Here is a 23015-nt window from a genome sequence, read left to right on the forward strand (position 1 = left end):
CCAGCACTGATTTGATGCATTAACTGTTTTACATGTTGTTATACTGAAAATCTGATATATCTTAAAATTGCCCGGCGTTCCACTTGAAGATTACTGGCAACACAATCAGGTTTTTTCTCAAAATACTATTCTTCGACTTACTTTGAAACTTTACCCACTTCTGATGTGTGTTGTGCAGTGCAACACGCACGCAACATGGGAATAGTTAGGAGAAATAAATGCATTTCTCCTTTTAAACACCTGCTTTGTGTCATAATTTTCATAGTGGCATTATTTTGTGGTGCAAAAACGTTTCTATTATTGTTAGTTAATAGAGTTTTGTGTCAAAAACCATGGGTGGTTGAATAGGAACCCCCATGTACCACCCATGGAATGCCACCTTGATTTTACGTTGAGGTAGTTTTCCAGCTGAAAACTAGTTTTGCAGCCAAAAGTAAACCCACAAAAACATTTTGTGCATGTTAGTGTCACATTTTGGTTGCCAACCCAGCGCAAAATGTTTGTAAATGTGAGCCACAGTCCTGGGGTCCAAAAAATTGGCACCTTTTTGCTTCTTGTGTTGCAAACAGAGCAAACTCACCTTGTTTTCCTTTTCAAAAGTGACATATGTGAGTAAGGTTTAGGCAAATTCATTTTGCTTCATTGCCCATTACGTATTAGCACACAATGTAGTAAAGTGCTCAATAGATAAAATAATATGTGTGCTAATTTTTTCCGCTTTGCATATCTTTATTCTTTAAAACCCCTTGCAAAACGTCCTGCTCCACTCCCTGTTAAAAATGCATCAATATAGTGCGAAACTATATTTGAACTAGTGGGACATGGTCTTTGTCACCCAGAATCCCACAGCAGACATCATGTTTACCTCGACTTAGGTATTATCCCAAACACTTCCATTTGTTATAGTGAACTGAGTCAGGGAGACATCTGTACCCTCCCTTAGAAAACAATGAACTCCGCACTGCTATTAATCACAGCGACATGTTAGGTTAGACATTCCAAATGTTTGTCTTTTTCTTGGGTTCTGTATATATTCTTTTTCTAGGGCGCAAACCTAATGGTCTTAGGAAAGGTAGCTTCGAATATAAATAGACTGCCCTACAATGCCCAATCACAGAGCCGTGCACAGCATGGCTGCTATTTATACTCGCTTCCAAAATTCTTCTTCTTAAAGTTTTTGGAAAGAGCCAGCTCTGTTGACTTTCCAAGCATTTTGAAGTCTGGCAGCCCCGAGCATTCTATTAATAGCCCTAGCTCTGTCTGAGCAGGGGATCTGCAGCCTGGTCTCTAGTTCTCTGTGAAACAGGGTTCAGATCTTTGTTGATAGCGCGAAGGGCGGTGAGAAAGAGAGGCTGGACGCCATGTTGGACCAGCACTAAAATAAAAAAAATCACAACCCGTAATCAAAGGCTTGTGCAGAAGACGGCGATCGCGATCCAACTTTGCCACCCCTTTTGACTTCCAAGTCTGAAATATGTAAACTAGCTTTGAAAATTTTCATGTGCACGCACATGCGCACATCATACACATGAATGTGTGGACTTGCAGTGTGTGTTGGATTACATGTGCTTCACAGTTGTCTGCTGCATAATCCCTACAGTTTGATATCCCTCACCACAACGAGTCCAGTGGTCTTATCGTAGCTCCATGATGGTGCGCTAGACTGCAGTCTGGAGCATCTTTACACACGCCTTCTGAGAGGAGGTGGCTCCAGGTCCTGTTAAGTGCTACAGGTGCTGGTTTTCAGCCTTGTTAATGTTTCATCGGATAGGGACCTGTGTGGACCCCTTCCCTATTACCAAAGTGGGGTCAATAAGGACCTCCGGAGCAAACAGTGCAACTTAGCACACTTTCAAGATCGCTTAACCCCTCTGTGGCATCAAACTATCTTTAAAACATGCATGGCTGAACTTCTCCTCCGCTTCATTAGCATTTGTATCCTTGCACATGTTGCGTAACTTGTGCTAGGTGCAAATAGGACTCATTTACCTGAGGTGCGTCTCGTTCTGTAATACTAAACACAAACCAAAGCAAGTTTGGTCTGAAAAACCTGCGACTCTCCTATTTTTCAGACCAAGCTATTTATATATTACAGTCACAAATGAAGGTATTGCTTTTTTAATTAAGCAAGGCACTTTATTGGAACATGCTGCCATCCTTCGTACTTTTCACGCTTAGTTAGAGTCCTTCCCCAAAACAACATCCTTCTACACCTCAACACTTTGACTAAAATCCAAAAGTGAATGTCACTCCACCAGCTACTATTTAACCCACGGAATTCCTATTAATCTCACTAAAAATCCAGCCTTCTTGTACAAGAGTAGAGTGATTCTACTCCCCATTTTCACCCCAGGTTACAAACCGACCACGTGGAGTGCTAAATCTCTGGGTTTCTTTCTGGATACCTGGCTTAACCTCTAGGAGCAAATCTCTGCCAAAGCGCCTATCACCACCTGAGACTTCTTATGGGTATCAGGCACTTCATTCCAGAGTCTGCAGCTCGGACACCTTTCCTCTTCAAGAGTAGATTATAGGAACTCACTTCTCTCTGAAATAACAAATATCAGTTTTGGATCCTTAGAGCAGTTGTGCATGCAGCACCATGATTTGTCACAGGCCATAAGAAATGTGACCACATCATCACTATCTCACTAACTCTTAAAAGACTCCCCATGGAAGCTATAGCTCAATTTATGACCACATGTATCGCTTGCAAAGCCTCTCAGTTTTCCTCCATCTCCTGCCTGACTGAACATTTTAAAATCTCTGGAGCCCAACAGAGATCCAGGAACTCGGAATCCCTTTCTCCTTGAGCCTCCCACATTCAAGCACAAACATTATATGAAACAGGCTTTCTCGTGAAGTGCAACAAAGAGCTGCAACTCCCTTCCACTACCCCTTTGTACATCCCTTTGTCCTGCCACTTACAAAAATGAATTCAATATCCTCCCGTTTGAAAAATGCTTTGGCTCACCCTTTAAACCTTCATCCACTTGAAAGACACTTTGGCTAGGGCTGTATTCACTTCATCTCCTTCCTCTCTTAGATCCATTGCCTGATTTCTTGTTGAACTGATCTGAATTGCCCCGCTTTGTTTGCTTATCCATTTATCCTTGACGATTCTTCCCTTTTAATGCATCCATATTTCTCTTGTAAAGTGCTCTAATGCCCATGGGCCATGTTCACATAACATAAAAACGCAAAAATCAATCAACAAAAAACATTGAAAGGAACTACCTACTGCAGCCTTGCGTTCCCCATTGGCTCACTGCTATTTTATGCTGGAATATGTTTTATGTTGTACTTCTCAGCACTCTTCATTATAACAGTGCTGCACAAGTCCAAACTGAAGAACAAATGACTAAATTCATGCAGTCGAACCCTTCTGATCATTGAGCCTTCCAGTAATCATGTGAAATGAAGATCTCATGGTCGTCATTAACATGCATACGGCACAGATGTCGTCCCTGTCTACCAATAGAAGTTATTCAACGCAACGAGGATAGATCGCTCTTCACGTCAGTCCTATGTTTTCCACACTCTCTACTTGATTTACTGCTCGTGGGAAACAATTTTCAAAGATGGACTCCAGGTGCTGATGACTGCTTGGAGTCCAGCTGACTGTGAAACAGGAAGCATGAGCGACTGAGAGGAATCCACACGTGACCAAACAACCAGTGTGGCGGTGTGCGACACAAGCGTGGGAAACCAGGCAGCGGATTCCGCCTTTCCTGGAAGATGACATCATTGCCATTAAACATGACGCTCAACTTCCCCAAATCTCATAGATGTTCAAACATGCTGTTTTAAATTTAAATAAAGAATTAGCTGAGAAGGCAATTTATGTCTTCTTACTACCTACTATAGTTTCATGCATAGTATCTGTTCACTGAATCAGTCACCTCTTGAAGCCTTATTTAGGGACTATTTAACGTCATCTTTAATAGGTTTGTGCCAAAAGGCAACAGTTCTTCGCTGTAGTAGTTGGAGTGGAGCTCCAGTCATGTTTTTTTTTTGATTTAAGAATGTAATCTGCACACTTTTACAATGCAAGCAGTGTTTTTTTCTTTAGGACCGAATTCTTTCTTTTTGCAATCTTCAGGTCTTGGAGTCTGTAAATAGCATCATTTGCAGAGTTTAGTTTGACTCTGACATGTTGGTTTGTCTACATGAAGCCACCATGATGCAATAACAGTATACGTATAGATCCATTGTAACTCTTGTTGCTCGACACTTGGTAATACAATTGTCTAGTTATTTCTCCTGTTGCACATGCTGGTCCTTCTGAGCGGCATGAACATGAGGTGCATGGAGAGTGTAACGAGATGAATGACGAGAAGAGTAAACAAGCATTTGCAATGCAATAGGTCTCGCATTTACGCACGTTTAAGCTATTGGCATTGTAAATGACAATGCCTTTATTTATGTTTTAAAAACCAAAACATTTGTCATTTGTCTTGGCCAGCCACGAGCAACAAGCTGTCTGTGTGAAGCCGAAGGGGGGGGGGGGGGGAGGGAGGGAGTGGGATATGGCCAAAGTGAAAGTGCACTGTGTGACGCCAGCCCTACACGGGGACAAAAGCAGCCCAGTTTCTTCATGTGTTTGTTTAAACGCATTTCAAGTCAGAGGACGTTCATTGTTGAGACCTATTTGGCTCGGGCCCTGAGTTCCGATTTCCATCAGCAGTTTAAATAAGATTATGCATTGAGTCGCAAATAAGAAACAACACTTGTTCCCACATACAAAATAGCACAAGTGAGGATAAACATGAAACTGAGGAGATGAATTTAGGAGATTATGAAAGAATTGATTTAACTGGGAATGATGACTTGACCCCCACCCCACAGGCTATAAACTAAGCATCATGCAGTTCTGAGCGAGCATTGGTCACTGGATGAACCGCAAGCAGGCAAACAGCGAGCGGCCGAGCAGTAATAAATCAAGCCCGCGGTGGGAGACGTCATGCTCGTGCACATCGCCTGTCCGGCGTCGGGCATGCACATGGTTTGTCTCCCTTCGCGAAGGAAAGCGACGATAATAGAGTCTCGCTGCATTCGCTAGGCGAGACCTAAAAAGACTCCTATGAGATTTGGTGGGATGCTGTGTGAGTGCAGTGCGAGTGGTGTGGGAGTGAGTGATGAATGTGTATCCGCTGGGAGTGCACCACACATCACTCATAATGCATCGGAAAACACACATGTCCACAATTCTTGCATTCATTCTTTGGAAAACTGCCACTGAAAAAGTTTGGATTGTGCAAATGAGTATTCGAGTCACAGTAAAAATACATACATGTTGGGTGCTAAATTCCCTAGAAGCACCATTTGCAGAGCCTATCTTTAATACGGTGTTTTTCGCTACATCCTACATCCGATAGGCGACGTTTATTTTGCATGTTTTTCTCACCTTATAGAACATGAATATTTTTGGTTCATTCGGCTGTGCTTCCTCCTGACAGGTAGAGTCGAATAAGCTGGAGCCAGACAACAGTGCAGGATGGCTTTTTATCAGCTATCTGACGACGCTCCGATGAGCCACTCTGCCTTGTTTGTGCTGCGGACACATTGTCATGGCGGATTTCTAAGCTTTAGAAGAGCAATTAAGCATACAGGGCCTCATTTATGAAAGCCTTGCGCCACCAGTGCGTCACTTTTTCCCATGTTAAAAGTGACGCACCGGCGGCGCAAGGCTTTCATAAATGAGGCCCACAGTGCGTAGAGCTATCAGGCATCAATCTCTGAGCCTTTTCGCCAAGAGGTGCATTGCCTCAGTGAAGGTGTCCTTTGTAATAAGGGTTTCCTGTTTTCAGGGTACCTGCTAGTTTCCTCTGGTACTTAAATTTCACAAAGCTCAGGCATGCAATTCAAATAGAAAAATATTTCAGAACAGGTGGTCGAAAAGAGAATATCATGTACCCAGTATACCTTCAGACAGCAAATAGTTCATGTATAAAAAAATGTGTTGGACACAATTTAGGCGTGGTGTCGTTCGAAGATGTGCCAGCCAGGCGCGGCGGGGCGGGGCTGGGTGAGGGTGGGGGGAGGGGGTGGGTTTTATTTTTTTTAATTGAAGTTAGCCTCGTCGTTGTGTGTCGAAACTCCCCCCATCCTGCGCCCCCTGCCCAACAGCTCTCACCTGCACGGGCTGCGCGTGGCTGGCACATCTTGGAACGGCACCACACCTCAATTGTGTCTTACACATTTTTTTATACATAAACAATTTGATGTTTGAAGATATTTCCTTCTTACCTGCACGGGCGGCGCCTGGTGCCAGCTACCCTTTATGACAATCATCTTGTGTTCACTTACTACTGATCATATCTCAATAAGGAACCTTTCTGGTTTAAAAATCGCAACCTACGATATACCATCCCATCATGAACACTTGTGTGTTTGCCAATAGACATGCACCAATCTGGATTTAGGATTTCCAATGTAGTATGTTCCTTGACATCCCAACCGGTGTTATTAGCCAATGATAACTCTGTACTCCGCCTCATACACATCTAGTGATAAAAGCAATGTGTTGATGTATGGTCTACGTAACACCAGGGTGGTGGTGAGTGTGGCGTTGACATTGACAGGTCTTTTGTCTGTTGCAGGTTTGCTGTACAACCTCACTGCTGATATAGCCCAGAGGGAGAAGGGGCTGCCGCCCAGGATATACTTTGCCGCATCTGGAGAAATGGCGGGCCAAGGCAAACTCCAGCTCTCCTACAAGGAGGAGAAGTGCGAGCACTACCTTGCAAATGTGAAGGTACGGTGACGTCTTCTCATCCCTCAAGCTATGCTGATTTCCATCTCACAACCAATGCATGCGACGGTCCCGTGCTGTTTCTTGTCCCTAAAAAGAGAAGCACAGTTAGTACAGGCATGGAGCTTTTGGTTCACTACATTTTCAGCTTGCACATGTAAATTGTGCACACATTCGTCAGCTCTGAGCTCGTTTGACTGATTTTACCAGTGTATGTTGTGTATTTCCCACTTCTGGAATGCAGCACTGTTCAGTGCAAACTGGGGTGCATTGCTGTTTAATATAATGTTGCTCATTGATCATGGCTTCTGAAATGGGGTGGGGGACTGTCTAATGATGACTGAAGAGTTGCTTACGTTATATCTCAGTTTCTCTGCCAGTGTTGTTTTGAATGTATTGCATGGTAGACAAGCAAATATGTCATACATAAGGGCCACGTGGTGCTGGTAATTAATAGGAGCTTAAATGCTGCCGGATCCTGCTATGTTGCAACTGTGGTTGTATTTACGGTTGTGTTTTCTGTGCCCATGAGCTGGTTCGTGGTTTGTTGATATAACTTTTCACTATGCAGATTGCCTGCACAGCGGCCTCGGTTACTAAGTGGTGGTAAATATGCTGTGTGGGAAATCCCTCTACAGTCTACATCATGGTGCACCATCCACCATATTTACAATGATGCAGCTCAGGGTGTAAGCGTACACCTTGAATGACGCTGACTCGGTAGGGATCAAATAATTGAATAAGAAGGTGAACCAATTTAAGTTAACACAACACATTAATACATACCAATACGAAATGTTTTTCCTCATCTGATCTGTCTAAAAACTCTGGGGTCTGCACGTTTTAAATGTAAATTTAATTGAAGGACATTTTGTTACATTTTTCAACAAGACGCATTTGCCCACTTCTTCCATTTTTGCATAAGACCTATTTTTTAAGCCAAAAGTCAGATTGCGTTCTTATGGAAAATTGTGGCTGTGGAATTGAGGCTTCTGAAAAAGGGAACTGTATCTGCGGCTAGCTTGCTACCATATAAAGCATTTCTACCAGAGCCTAATAACCAAGGCCCATGTTATAGGTTTGTGGTGTGTGTAGATACTTCACTTTCTGTTTTTCTAGAGATGAGCTGGGTAGCCACAGACCAAAAAAAAAGGATGTGGGCCCTGACCCACGAGCCACACCTAGATTTGCAAGAAGCTTGATGTGAAATGTTTTCAAAGTGCAAATGCAACTGCAGCACTTACACAGACTTGTAGGAAGCTCCTTTCATTGGTTGGAAAGGACATCCGTGATATAGTCCATGTGGCCAGTGTATCGCTGACCAATGGGCAGGACTACCGGAATTGTGCCGTAGGGAAAGACCAAATTATGCTGCAATGTTATCTAAATTATGCGGCAAGAAAAGCAAAAAATTGCAGAATTATGCATCACATTTTGTGATAGCATTACCTCATTATTCTGCCATTTTTTACATGTGTTTACACTATTTGGACAAAAGTTTCCCCTCACTAGTACCAGTTTGACACCCAAATACCGGAATATGCAACAGAAAGGTGACTAGTGAACCTTAGTGAAGGACCTTCCACTGCGCAGCAATATGTGTCAACACTTTTTTTTAAAAACTTTTGATCATTTTGAGCTGCATATTATACCGCAGATGATGGCTTATGTGGCAAGTGCAGCAAAGTCATAATTCCAGTGTCCCTGTCTATGAGATCCTGAGAGTGCAGCGGTTGCTTTCGCAGACATATTATAGTAGCTTTTCAGCTGCGTTTTACTTGGTTTTAAATGGGCCAGTCGGTGAATTGGTTTGCAGGCACAAGGGTTGTGCCTGGTGATTGAGCTATGAGAACTATTATGAACCTCAACACAAACATGCATAGGATGGATTTCATATGATATTTATGAATATACTTACTGCATCATAATCATTTTAAAACTGATTTATTTGTGATTGCACTTTCTGGGTCCCTGTTGACAGCATAAGGTTGATTTTGTTTTCAGCCTCTGTATTTTTCCTTTCGTAATGGTTCTGTCTTGCATCTGTTGGCCTTTGCTTTCCATGCTCCTCCGTGTCAAGATGCACTCAGCGTATTTTGGGGCTATTGTGTGGCCAACATGGTTTAAATTTAGAAGTGTTTATTTAATTTCCTCTGTTCTGCTCCGGTGGGTGGCCATGTTCTAGGAATATACAGTGATGCTGAACGTGCTATTGGGCCTGATCAAATCTTATTGTCAACAGCTTGGTGGCGAGCTTGTTTTTGTGAGCAGCGCCTCTTTAACAATAGGCCTTTGACGCGCTGAATCGTAGTTACGAATTGGAAAAAACGTGTCTATTTCTTTCTGAAGTGAATTTTTGCTACTGCTGTGTAATTATCTTCATAAAATGTTTTCCCCACTAAAATATGTAAACATGAAAGAAGGACCCATGAAGGGTCTAAAGTGTGTGTTTCATTAACAATAAGTTTGGTTGTTATGTGTTTTTCTTTTGTTTGACTTCATCTGTGAAGTATTTCTATTTGCATTATGCTTTTCTCGTTTCTTGGGTACTTCTGTCTTGAGTTTTTAAAACAATTTTCAGTATCCATTTGAGACTTTGTGTATATGCTGCCTTCCAAGATGGGAGATCTCCTGTGATATCCCTCCTGTGATAACCACCACCCCCGCCACACCACACTCTCTGCTGTTAGCCGCAATTTTTTCCCAAAGCATTGTAAGTGGTCCATTCCTTGCAGCGTCTTCCTCCCAAAACCTTTGTAAGTTTCAGTTGTAGGATTTAAATAATTATATCACTCCAGCTGAAAGTTTTTCCTGGTCATACTGCTGACTTTCGACACCTTTGCATTTGGGTTCACTGAGTTCACTGCCCTCCTATGAACAGGAGGGTACCTTGACTAGAACTTTAAGTGCTAATACTGGATATTGATGTGTTATGCTCAGGGCATAGTCACCATGACTTTGCAGTACACTGGGAGGTAGGGGGATTAAATGTGGCATCTTCTGCATCGCCTTGTGATGGTTACTCCTGTGTGTATAAGTCTCGATGTATATGCAATACCATACCTTGTGAATGGCTTTCCACTGAGTGTGAGACATCCTCCAACATGAGCCCCCAGGTTTCCTCGCGTTTTATGTTGTGTGCTTTTGTATAGCACAGTTACACCATGTAATTGACGTGAATGTTCCTGTCACGCATTAGAATCTGGTCACTTTTTAATGTTCCGAGGTTTTTGTTGAACAGAGTCAATGCTATGATGAACTTGTTTTTGGTTGTGTTTCAGAATGTTTCAAGGTGAATTATACTGGAAAGTAGCCAGCCAAGTTAGATTATGCTTATATATTGTGTGTTAAAGCATTATTAGATTTTTGGAGAATGGATTGATAGATCCTCCTATGGATCCGTCTAAAGTAGTACGTATATGAATAATTATGCCATTTATTTTGTTCTGCTCAGCTGTATGGTTGTCACTCATCTTGGAAAGGCTGCTAAGCCATGATGCAACTTGTGGCATTGATGCAGTGTGGTACATATGTGAGTTTAATATATTTAGGTTAAGTACTGAGTGGTTGAAATGTAGTTTGGTGGGAGGATAAGCATGTGTAGTTGAAGTGGAAATGCTCGGAGATGTGTAGTGGGTCAGATGATGCCAAGTTTATGCTGAAGCTATACTATTGGTGTTTGGTGAAATATGAATTACATGTTATTAGAAGTGTTGTTGAGATATGAATGGTGAGCCATCTCTGTGGCTTTGAACTTTTCTTTAGCTCTGATAGTGCCAATAGTTATGTTGAAAGTGTACTGTTGATGGAGGGTGAACTGTTAAAGCGATCACTGGAAAAACGAGATTGTGCAGCCGCAGGGCTTTCAATATAACTATAAATATAATGAATCACGTGCTGCATAAGTTGAAGGTATTAACGAAAAAGCTTTTGTTTCTACTTCAAATGGATCAAAAGCTATTAATGTTGCTGCACTTACGGGACAGTGCTATTCCAATAATTCCACTTAAAATAACTGGACACTTTCAGCTGTTAATTGCTCTATTCAGCCATTTAAAGAGGTGATTATGTTCTTCAGATAGTGTTTGTCACCGTTTTCCCACCCTCATATTTGGAAACGCTTCCCTTTCTTAGCCCTCTTGATCATTCTTGGAAAACTGACTGAGACGAGCCTAAAGGTACGCACGCTGTTAACCGTAGGTGCCACGATTCACACCTTTCATTTGCGCTCCCTTAATCCGAAAACCCTCAAAAATGGCAATGGAAAACAGTGCTGAAGGGACTGGCCTCAAACTGTGTGGCTGATCCATCAAGAGTGTCGTTTGGTGACTTGCAGGATTGGACAATCTACAGGAGCCCTGGTGTTTGACCCCTTGCCCTGAGTATGAATCCTTCAGTCAGGTCACCAGTTCTCTTTGCCCAGTGTGGTGGACGTGCAGCAAAATGTGAAACACCCCCATGCTTCAAGCCCATAGGATGAATTACTAGATTCTGATTTTTTTTTTTTATTTGCAAGAGTTTTATATAGCTCTGGCTAGACCCGGAGGTATCAGAGTGCTTTACACAAGGATCAGTGAGTTACAGGATTACAAAAACTACATCATTTTCCTATTAATAAGTGTAGGCATAAAATAAAAAAACATGAGATTACAACATCACAAAAGTTTTTAGCACGTTGCATAGCCAAGAACAACACATTTTATGGGGAATGGAAGGTATAAGGGGAAAGGTAAACAGGGGAAAGGAATGCAGATAAAATCAGGCAGATCAGAAGGGAGAAAGAACTTTGGGGTAGACAAAGTAGATGCCTGATGTCTTTTGTTTGGGGAAACTGTGGTACGACACCCATGAACTATCCTAGTATTACTGGGAACTTGTTTTGTTACTAATGCAGATGCTGCGCCCTGAATCGTGTCATCCAGGGTAACTATTCCTAAACCTCCTCCCTAGGGGCGCACATCACCTCTTCCACAGCGGGCCATGCTGCTCGGACTCTTGCCCTCTGGAAACAGGAAATTGTGTCTGCCACGTTGTTCTTCGCTCCATGACTTGCCGTGCCCAGACCTCCCTGTTCTGGTGTTAGCAGCTCCTGACTTCATCTACTGGAGGAAAAGGTGGAAGCTAGTCAGTGACCATTCAGGAGTCAGGGTGTGAAACTTTTGGCTGGATTCAGGGGTGAAAACTACCAGTGTGTGGTGGCAGGGGTGGTGGTGTGTGAATGGTCACCTGTGAATGTTTCCTGCGTATGGGGGCGTTCATCCAGACTGGATGTAGGAGATAAAAGGACATGCTTTGGTGGACAAAAGAAGGGCAGACATTTTGATTACTTAGGAACTGATAAGCAGCAAGAAAGAGCCCTGCAGTCAGGGTCTCGTGTTTAGAATTCTTGGCCAGGGTGTTGAAAGTGCAGCACAGCGTGTTTACACAAAAGGACACACCACTGGCCGCTTGACACTTAACAGTTGGACAAACAGCCTGCTAGGTGATCAGAGCCAGGAGGCCTGTTATGATTAGATAAAGATGAAAGTCTTTTTCTGAGTTTTGCTCTTCTTTGAGCTTTCTTTTCTGAAAACTCTCTTTCAAACATGGACATTACTGTCCATTGCAGCTTGTTCACGCAGCTCTATGAAACCTTGCAGCCCGAATTGTACCGGCTCACTTTTGAACACTACACTAATGGTGAATGTTCACCAAGGATGGGCTTGACATATTTGGCTTTCAAAATAATATACATCTGTCTGGCCATGTAGTTTTGAGCTGCCTCAGTACCACCACGGGAAGCACATGATGTGGCTCACCACACACATTCATGGGAAAAGTACGGCTTGGCAATCCCTATCATTGACCTGTACAGCGCTTCTTTGCCTTTTGGCTAGCTATGCTCTATCGAAATAATATATACATACATACATAGCAGTAGCGGTCGGCAGTAGGTGTTTCTATAGGGCGGTGACGTGGGCAGGAGGAGGGGCAGGGTGGGGGGAAATAATGTATGGATTACGGAGTTTTACAGGTAAGTAAACATTTAAATACATAAAACGAATTTCGTTGCGCGCACTGCATCACCAAATGTGATGCAGTGCGCGCAACGAAATTCGTTTTATGTATTTAAATGTTTACTTACCTGTAAAACTCCGTAATCCATACATTATTTCCCCCCACCCTGCCCCTCCTCCTGCCCACGTCACCGCCCTATAGAAACACCTACTGCCGACCGCTACTGATACATAGATACATACATACATACATAGTCCTGGGCACCTATAGGCTGGAGGGTAGCATCTAAGATTTCATGAAAGCAGCGCTTGACACATTGGATTAACGTGGTGTTGTCAGTCTGTGTGATGATCAACGCATCTCCAAGGGTGCTCTTGGGGTAAATTGTAATAACGTTTTCCTGCACTATTTTAAGAGGAGGTCAAGAATGGTCCATTTTAGGTGCTTACCGACAAGTGGAGGGGATACGAACCAGATCTCCAATCTCAGTGCTTACCTGAGTGAAAACGAAAGTGGGCAATGATAAGGAACACTTATTTTTGAGTGTTTTATAGAGCGCAAACTTGACCCGTTAGGGTATCAGAGCGCTTTACAGAGTCATAGAGTTGTACAAGAGGCATGGTATCACAAGAGTATAAAATATAAATTAGGGAGGGGGAGGGGTACTGAGTACAAGAGGGATGGGAGTATACAAAAACAGTCAATATTACAGTTGCTGAGGACAGGCCCCAGGTTCCTTGGTGGGGCGAAGGTCGAAGGAGGAAGGCAATAGTCTCTATGGTGGTTGTGGGACGGGGTTTAGCCGAGGAATTTACCCATGAGGAAGGATTTACCCTCCTTTTTGAAACGTGCGAGAGAGGGGATTCTTCTGATGGCGGGTGGGAAGGAGTTCCATATTCTTGGTGCAGCCCCAGCGAATGCCCGATTATAGGTTTTTTTTTTCAAAAGCGTGCAGGCTGGAGTAGGAGGGCACTGGCATATGGTGAGTTTCTGATTCCTCCGGATATCACAAGTTTCTGTGCAAGATACACAGGGGAGTTTGAGTGTAGGGCCTTGTGCGTGATGCATGCCAGCTTAAGTTGTATTCTGGCCTCAAGAGGAAGCCAGTTCAGTGCTTCAGATGAGGAGAGATGTGATCAAATTTCCTTGTGCCGGTAAGTAGTCTGGCGGCTGCATTGAGGCAGACTTTTAAGGGTGCTAGGGAGATCTTGGGTAAACCAGAGAGGGTGGAAACACCATATTCCAGTCTAGAAATGACTAGTGCTTGGACTGCAAGATTTAGGTCGGGAGGGTCAAGGAAGGGTTTCAGTTTCCATAGGTAGCTCAGGTGGAATCTGGCAGATTTGGCCATTGAGTTGAGTGGTTTCGCATGTTCAAGATGCAATTCAAGGTTATTCCCAGAGATTAGGCCGAGTCCACAATGGTCGGGGGACAGTTTAAGGCTGTGATGGCTTTAATCCATGTAGGGATCTCCGAGTTGGTTTTAGGCGGGGAAATTAGAAGGAACTCTGTTTTCTTTGCATTGAGTTTGAGTTGGTTGGAGGAGAGCCATTGGACGGTCAGCTTCAGGGCCTCATTCAGGGAGAGAATCTCCTCGACAGATGAGATTTTTATGTAGATCTGAGTGTCGTCGGCGTACATATGGTAGGAGATATTTGCGGTGCTAAGGACTTCGGCAAGGGGTTCTTAATAAAGGTTGAAAAGGGTGGGGGACAACGTTGATCCTTGAGGGACTCCAACCGTGACCAAGGAAGGAGCGGACAGGTTACCGTTGATTAGGAATCTCTGAGATTGGTTTTGGAGGAAGGATCTAAACCAGTCAAGTACAGGGCCATCTAATCCCATCCTAAGTTTGAGGCGTTCAAGTAGCTTCCCATGGTTGACTGTGTCGGAGGCCGAGAATAGATCAGGGAGGATTAGGAGACAGGTTTTGCCTTGGTCAAGGGCTTGTAGGACATCATTGACGATGTGGAGCATTGTGGTTTCAGTGCTGTGTCCAGGCCGGAATCCAGATTGGCAGTCATCAGGTAGGTGGAAGTTGTTGATGTGGTGACTTAGCTGCAGTTGCACACACTTCTCCAGCACTTTAGCTATATAGAGGAATGTTGGAAATAGGTCTGAAATTGTCTGGGGAGGCTGGATCCAGCAACAGCTTTTTCAGAATGGAGAGGACTTGGCCCGCTTTCAGAGAGTCAGGGATTGATCCCTGCCGGAGAGAGGCGTTAATTATTGCAGTCCAGCTAGGAATAATGGATCGGGATTCATTGGGGGTACCAGCTGATAAAACTGGCTTGCCCTTTGTTGCCTCGGGCACTACCCATGCGACCCCTGTTTGCAAGTGTGATGAAGGCAGTGACACAAACAGAAAACAAACTGGTCTCTATGAGTCCACCACTCAACTGTTAAGTGTGGGGGGCGTGGGTTCATGACGCTCCTGTACGTGATAGGAGTGTTAGAAGCCAGACGGGTGTGTGAAGGGGAGCCTGCTGGATAAGGTAGATAAGGACATGAACAGGTGGTGAAGGGCTGTGGGTGGTGTTTGAGAGAGAGACATACAATTAAGATCAAGATTGTTGCCTTGTAAGTAGTTGGCAAAGGGTAATGAGCGCTGTGTTTAGTTTTTTAGATTCAGGTTCAAGTTTCCACCTTGAATGTAGGGTAAATATGAGTTGACAAACTCTTTTTTTCCATGGGAGAATGGTTGCTGTGTAGGCAGCATGGGAAATTTGCTCTCACCAACAACAGGCTTTAAAATGGCCCTCGGTTTCCTGCGACCCAGCTATCATGACCTAGATATGTGAGAAGGTTGCTGAGTCTATGGAGTATAGGATTAGACTAGAACCTAAAAGAACCAACCCAGTGGATTGTGTAAAACTCCATGATGATCTTTTTGACCAGCTGGGCACCTTCGTGCATAAAGAGTATAAGGAACCTCCCATGGTCGGAAAAAAGAATCCATGATTTTCAACCAATGTACACTATCTAAATCAGCTGTAATCAACTCTTTAAAGCAAGAAGGGGGTATAAATAACAACTAAAAAAAGCAAGACTTGGGAGTCTGATGTGTGGGATGACCATGTTACCGCAGTGAGAGCTAGGGACACAAAATCTTTTTGGAACATAATAGATATTGGCCGTAAATCTGCTACAACCCATGTTGATTATTTCATGCAGCCTAAAGCGTGGGTCGTCCACTTTGAAAAGCTCTATTCCACTAACGATACATGTTTAACTGATGCCTCTTACCTGGGTCTATCCCAGGGATCAGCAAAACCTTCTTGAATCTTCTCTTGGTGAGTCACTGAGGCCATAGCTGCCATGGTCCCTGGGAAACTCCAGGCCCCGATGGCATTCCAGATGACCTATTTGCTGCAGAGCCCCAAGTTTAGGGCCCTTACTTAGGCATGTTGTCTGTCAAGGTACCAGTCACTCTATGCCAACTTGATGTTGGCGTGTCATAATGGTTTATTATATAGACATGCAACTGTTGTTTCCTTTAATAAGATGGTGCTGGACAGCTGTAGTTGGACTCCCAAAAATTGTCCACTTCAGTGATTGGATGTGACTATTAATTGAAGGATCACTGCAATGTTGTGTTCTGACATCCACTTCTGTGAATTTGTTTTTAATTAACGTCGTAATTTGTTTTTACCATGTACATTTTATTGCAATTTGAAACAATCAACCTGCTGCTACTTACTGCACTGATGTTTTAATATTTCATCTTGTTTTCTATGTTTTTTGTTTGTGTATTGTATGTGGTATTTAGGGATTCTAAAATCCAAAATAAGAGTTTTTGATTTGATTTGCGTTGGAATTGGAATTGCTAATAAAGGATTCTGTAGGACCAGGCAAGCCCATATCACTGAAAGAGGCCATGATCTTTGACAATGAGAAGTTTGAGAGAAGGGGAAGTAGGGCCAGGAAGTGAACTTTGGCTTAATCTGATTGATTTAATTATGAGGACAATATCACAATCCTACGGGAAAAGAAAATGGTCATTGCTTATTGCACTGGTGCACCAGGCTGATTAGTTCGTTTCTGAAGTGGCACACTGACCAACAAAATGATGAAATGGAATGCATCCAGAGTTATAACCAGTGGTTAAATTAAACATTAATTTTAACCTCCCATAACAACTGGACTTTTTACTCGTGTTGTTACAAGGTTTGAGTTTAGTGGCCGGAGAGCACTATTTTCTTGAATGATCTTCTCCTATTCCACCCACAACATCGTAGAGCATTGTACACTTTTATATTATTAGTAATGTATTTATTTAAATTACTGCATGGTCTGCTTTAACTATATTGTCTGCACTTATTTATTCATTTAATTTACGGCTCAGTTCACCTTCACTTTAGCGGCCACGCTTATTTAATTTTCAGCGCAGGCCTCTTTCACTTTAGTGAGTGCGTCAATTCATTTATTTAATTTACAGCGCACCGGCTTTCATTTTAGCGGCTCCGCTACAGAATCTCTCTTATACATTTTTTTTTTACTTTGGGAAAGTGTCCCATGCGTGCATTTACTTGAATGTTGGCCGTGTCCCTTTCTTTAGACGCTGCTCACTGCAACCTTAATACAGCGAGCAGTGTCCGATGAAAGGGGCGCGGCCACCATTAAAGTGAACTCACATTTGCGAGAGATAGAGCTATTGGCATTAGAAATAACAATGCCTTTTATATGTGTGTTGATTTTAAAAACGCATAAATAAAATCCTTTGTCATTTACAATGCCAATAGATTAAAATCTCGCAAATGGGAGACCCATTACATTGAAAATGGTTGGTTTTTTGATGTTGCTGTTTTTTGTGACACAAACCTTTGCCTGAGGGCTTTACAGCCCTTCTTTACAAGGCAACATTATGCATTTTTAGACACAGGGAATTTACGCGATTTACACACAATCCCAGGACGTTGAGCTGAGGCTAGGATTCGAACCTGATTATTTATTTCGAAGGAGAACAGCTTTAGCATTTAGGCCACACCACCTGCCTTTGCCAATGCTTGTTATATTTAAGTTTACTTGTGTCGCCAGAGGTGCCTCAGGCAGTTTTGCCGAATGTGTTTGTCTGCATGGAGCAGTCTCTGTTGCAAGTGACAGTGCTGATGACACAACACAGTGCTCAGGCACTACCAGGGTACTTGCCCAGTCAGCTGGCTGCAAGCACTGCATGTCTGCGCGAGAATCAAATGCACAGCACAGGAAATGTTTTAGTCTATTTTATTATTTTAAGGAATGGCTCCTTAAACAGCCGACTGAGCAAAAAAAACATAGCAGCCTATTGATGAACAGAAGGGCCGTGTGTTCTCTCTCAGTTGTTGCGCTATCAGCAGTTCTTATGCAAGCATTCTATACGTCTTTCTGCCAATGCAGGAAATGGCACACCTTCTCTTGAGAATGGCTGAATCTCCCGGGACAGGAGAAAACAAGCCTTTGCAATGCAATAGGTCTCGCATTTGTTAGAGTTAGAGCTATTGGCTTTGTAAATGACGATGTCTTTTACCTTTTCGTTTTGGTTGGAGTGCAGTGGCCTTTGGGACTTTATAGGTGTTTAGCGATGCCAGGAGGCCGTGTGGGGGGGGGCTACTGTTGTGCTAGTTCTTTACAGACCTCTGCCTGGTGAGGAGTGAGGATTCCCCCCGTTTACTGTCTTCAGCTTGGGGACGGAGGAGAAGGGCAGACTTATGTGAAAGGAAGATGGGGAGATTGCATGAAGAGAGAGTTAGGTGGGGTGAGGAGTGAAGAGAGGGTTAGGGGGTGAAGAAAGGGTGGGTGAGGAGATGGTAGAACGGAAAAAGGAGAACACGAATGAGCAAAAAGGTGGGACACGGATACAACCATTGTGGTCAGAAAGAAAAAAAAAAGAGAAAACACACAAACCCGAGGAGGGCCACAAGAGGCAGGAGGATTAGAAAGAGAAGAGACTGAAATGGAGAAGAAGAGAAGACAATTGAACAGAAAATGAGAGGAAGAGTGTGACTGAGTGACATCATGTGCACACGCCTAGGTGCCTCGAAGCCAGCAGCAGGGCAGAGATTGGTGACTAGCGGTCTCCTTGATGGCTGCAGTGCGTTTGTAAGTTAGTAGTGCACACTGTGACCGAGTAGCTGCCACACACTGCACAGTGTACTTCGTTACTGCCTCTAGGCACTGTCTAGTGAGTGTTGTGGCTTCCACAGCACGCTGTGGTAGTGACATTTTGTGCAGTGCCGAGAGTGCAGCTGTCATTACCGCAAGGTGCCGTTAATACCATGGGGCTTGTATTAGGGTGCTACGAAGGCTGCCTGCTATACAGTACATGACTGTCACTGATAGTACAGTTTAAATACTCTGATTTCTAAAGGGGGAGAAGTGAATCAGCTATTGGAAAATATTGAAGATCGAAGGAGTGCTTGAATTAATCTGAGCCATTGGTGATCACTCGGAGCTACATCCCAGACTATCATTTTTTTACCCACTGTGCCACTCTTGATGGTAACTATATGTGAATCAGTCTTGATCCTGTGTCACTAGAAGCATACAGCTCGAACGTTTGAGGCCTAAGTAGGCTGAAACTGCTCTGGTGTCTGGGGGGGACCTGGTCTGGCAGATTCTGCTGAACTGTTCCTATTTCAACAAAGCCAAGCTTGATTTGCATATGATGGCAGGCCTTGCCTAAAGTGGTTTAAGGTATGACAAATGATGGGCTGGCATGGAGCTCCGCATGATTGCTAGTTGCTGGGATTAATTCAAGGATTCCATTCATCACTATGTTCTTGTGGCAGTAGACACCTTAAGTGCAATGGGTATGCCCAGACGTGGGTCCGGTGCTTGCTGTGCCACAAGAGTCAAATTATACCTCACTGACAAGGCATAAGTAAGTCAAAACTGGTCTGGGGTTGCTTGTGTTTCCCCTGGAGGGGAACATGGCCTCGCAGCTCAGGCTGAACTGTTCTTATAGGAGTAGGACCAGTGCTGATTTGCATGTGACCGGTCACTGTGGCATAGTGTGTGAAAAACAATTGACTGGCATGGGGCCACGACTGATTATCAGTGGCTGAGATTAATGCAAGCATTGCATCCCTCACTTTGTTCTTTCAACAGTTTGGGTACTGGCAAAAGACATGAATGCCTGACTCACCTAGGCTACATAGTAAGAAGAGTCTGATAATTAGGGTAAAGATTTACTCATCCATGGATGGTGTGGTGTTTGTGACGTAAAACTTTCCCATAGGCCATGATTTATTTTTATTTATTTTCAGAGTTTTATATAGCGCGAACAAGATCTTTGCAGATATCAGAGCGCTTTACATAGAAGAGCACATGAGGGAACACAGTCAAATAGGTAGGTCGATAGTTCACAGAGTACAGAAGGGAACATGAGGGAACAAAGTCAAATACGTAAATCAGTAGATCATACAATACAAATAATACAATTGGGTGGCTGCAAAGCAGTCAAGTGGGTGATAAGACAGCTCGTACAAATAGATAAGTGGTCAAGCAAGTAATAAAGATCATCGCAGGGTGTTGATAGGGTTCGAGATAGTAGTACAGGTGAATTTAGCCATGAGGATAGCTTTTACTTCTTTTTTGAAGAGTGTAGTGGAAGAGAGAAGCCTGGTTTCGGGAGGGAGTGAGTTCCAAATCCTAGGCGCCATTCCTGAGAAAGAGCGCTTGTATGTTTTCTCCTTCCGGAATCTTCGAGGTTTCAACAGAAGATTGTTTGCGCCTCTCGTGTTTCTGGTTCCCCCAGAGATTGTCAATTTCTGAGCAAGGTAGCCGGGTGAGTTTAGGTGTACAGCCTTGTGTGTCATGCAGGCTATTTTCAAATGTATTCTGGCTTCAAACGGCAACCAATTCAAGGATTTCAAGTCAGGGGTGATGTGGGAGTGCTTTTTTGACCCCGTGATAAGTCTCGCTGCAGCATTTAGAGATGCTTTTAGTGGTGCAGTTGTAGTTAGTGGGAGTCCGCAGAGGGAGGTGATGCCGTATTCAATTCGTGGGATGACTAGTGTTTGCACCGCTGTTTGGAAGTCTTTGGCTGGGAGGTAGGGTTTAAGTTTCCTCAAAGTATTGATCTGGAAGTTCGCTCCCTTAGTAGCTTTGCTGACATGTTGCTGCATGTTGAGATTGGTGTCGAGTGTTATGCCTAAAGATTTTGCTGATTCCACGATGGTGGGTTGGACATTGAGTGCGGTTAGGAGTTTAAGCCAATGTTGAGTGGTGGTTATCTTCGATGGAGGTGCGATCAGAAGGAACTCTGTTTTCAGGGCATTGAGTTTGAGGTGATTGTCGGCAAGCCAGGATTGGGTGCATCTGATCGTTGAGTTCAGGAGCAGGATGTCATTGGGAGATTGCAGTTTGAGGTAGAGTTGGGTGTCATCGGCATACATGTGAAAGTGTACATTGGATTCTTGTAGCAGAGTGGTGAGCGGTTCCATGACTAGGTTGAACAAGGTTGGGGATAGAGAAGATCCTTGGGGGACGCCTAGCGTTACAGGTACTGGCGTGGACATCAGGTTGTTGCTCTTGAATTTCTGCGTCCTGTTGCGGAGAAAGGAAGTGAACCATTTGAGGACAGTTCCAGATAAGCCCATTCTTTTGTTTAGTAGTTCTGTTAGATTCTCATGTTTAACGGTGTCGAATGCGGAGGAGAGATCGAGAAGGATGAGGAGGCAGGTATCATTTTGGTCTAGCATTTGAAGTGCGTCGTCAATTATGTGAGTCATAGCCGTTTCTGTGCTGTGTCCTGCTCGGAAACCTGATTGGTGAGGGTTGAGGAGATCGAATTGTTCAATGTGTTTAGTCAATTGTAGTTGTGCACATTTTTCCAGCAGTTTGGCGAGAGTGGGGATATTGGTGATGGGACGGTAGTTGTTGAGATCCGCGGGGTCGGCTGTTGGTTTCTTTAGTAGAGGTGTGACCTGACCAACTTTGAGGGAGTCAGGTATGCTTCCTTGTTGGAGAGAGCTGTTGATGATTTTAGTCCAGAGAGGGAGAATCAGTGGGGTAAAGTCTTTTACTGCGAAGGCAGGGAGGGGGTCCGTGAGGTGATTGGAAGGTTTCAGGGTGCTAAGTAATTTGCCAATTTCTTCTTCCGAATATGTGTCAAAGGTTGACCATGTCGCATTGTTTTTTGGTTCAACGGGTGCTGGGCATTTGGGTTTGGAGTAGAGGCTTGCGTCAGTGAGGAGATCGCTTTTTATTTTGTCGGTTTTTTGGGTAAAGAAGGCAGCGAAGTCTTCACATGAGGGTACCACACTCCCAGTGTTGAGTGGTTGTGGTGGCTCTTTGGATTGTGATTTGATTAGCTCAAACAGTTTTCTCGGGCGGTTCTTTGCTTGGTTAAGTTGGAGGCGGAAGAAGTCCGATTTTGAGCGTTTTATTTTCCTGAAGTAGGCGTTTCTCTTCTTCTTCAACTCTTTTAGGTGCACTGCAGAGGGGGCTGATCTCCAGGCCCGTTCTGCCATTCGCATGTCTCTTCTATCTTCGTTGAGACTCCCGTCGTACCATGGTTTGGAGATTTTAGTGGCGACTCTTTTTAGTTGCATAGGTGCAGCCTCATTGATTATCGAAGTCATAGTGTTGAGATAGTGGTCAGTCAAGGTTTGGACGTCCGAGGCGCCTGCAGGAGGGAGTAGGAGATTGCAGCTGTTAGGGGGCAGAGAGCCAGGGTTGAGCTTTTTCGTGTTTCTTTTCCAGACCTTGGGCTTGGAGAGCTGCACCGGGTTGACTTTGATTTTTTCGTTGATAAAGAATGTGATAATGTGGTGATCCGACCAGTCACAAGGTTGGATGGATTCAAGTTGGATAGATTGCTCCTTGGAGATGATCAGGTCGATGATGGAGCCTTTCTCATGGGTCGGACTGTTGCATATTTGGGTGAGGTTCAGGGCATCGAGGAAATTTTTTAGACTGTTTACCACTGCGTCGCTGCTGTCATTCCAGTGGAGGTTGAAGTCACCAAGGTATATTTGGGTGAGCTGGCGACCGGAATTGGTTGAGATCATATCCATGATTTGTTGGGAGAAGGTGAGGTTGTCCCTGGGTGGGTGGTATATGCTGTGCAGAGTGCATATCGGTTTGCCCTCACTGATGATGTTGAGGCAGATGTATTCACAGGATGTTGGGGATGGCAAGGATGTGGAATTGACTTTCTGAACAGAGAGGTTGTTTTTGTATATGCATGCGATTCCGCCACCTATTTGGCCTGTTCTGTCGTGCCTAATAATGTGGAAGTTGGGAGGAACCAGAATGTCCATTATGGGTGTCGAGGATTCAG

At 43.9% G+C, this 23015-nt stretch overlaps 1 protein-coding gene across 1 annotated transcript in view; it reads left to right on the top strand.

Annotated features, from left to right (window-relative positions):
• Positions 1–23015, top strand: part of ITGA9 (integrin subunit alpha 9) — an 885057-nt gene that overhangs the window by 219105 nt on the left and 642937 nt on the right. Inside the window, exon 15 of the mRNA XM_086964777.1 lies at positions 6603–6757. Within this exon, the coding sequence (XP_086820903.1) occupies positions 6603–6757 (155 nt within the window). The remainder of the gene's footprint in view (positions 1–6602; positions 6758–23015) is intronic.

Source organism: Lissotriton vulgaris, chromosome 4_1 (genome assembly GCF_964263255.1).
Source record: "Lissotriton vulgaris chromosome 4_1, aLisVul1.2, whole genome shotgun sequence".
Taxonomy (NCBI): domain Eukaryota; kingdom Metazoa; phylum Chordata; class Amphibia; order Caudata; family Salamandridae; genus Lissotriton; species Lissotriton vulgaris.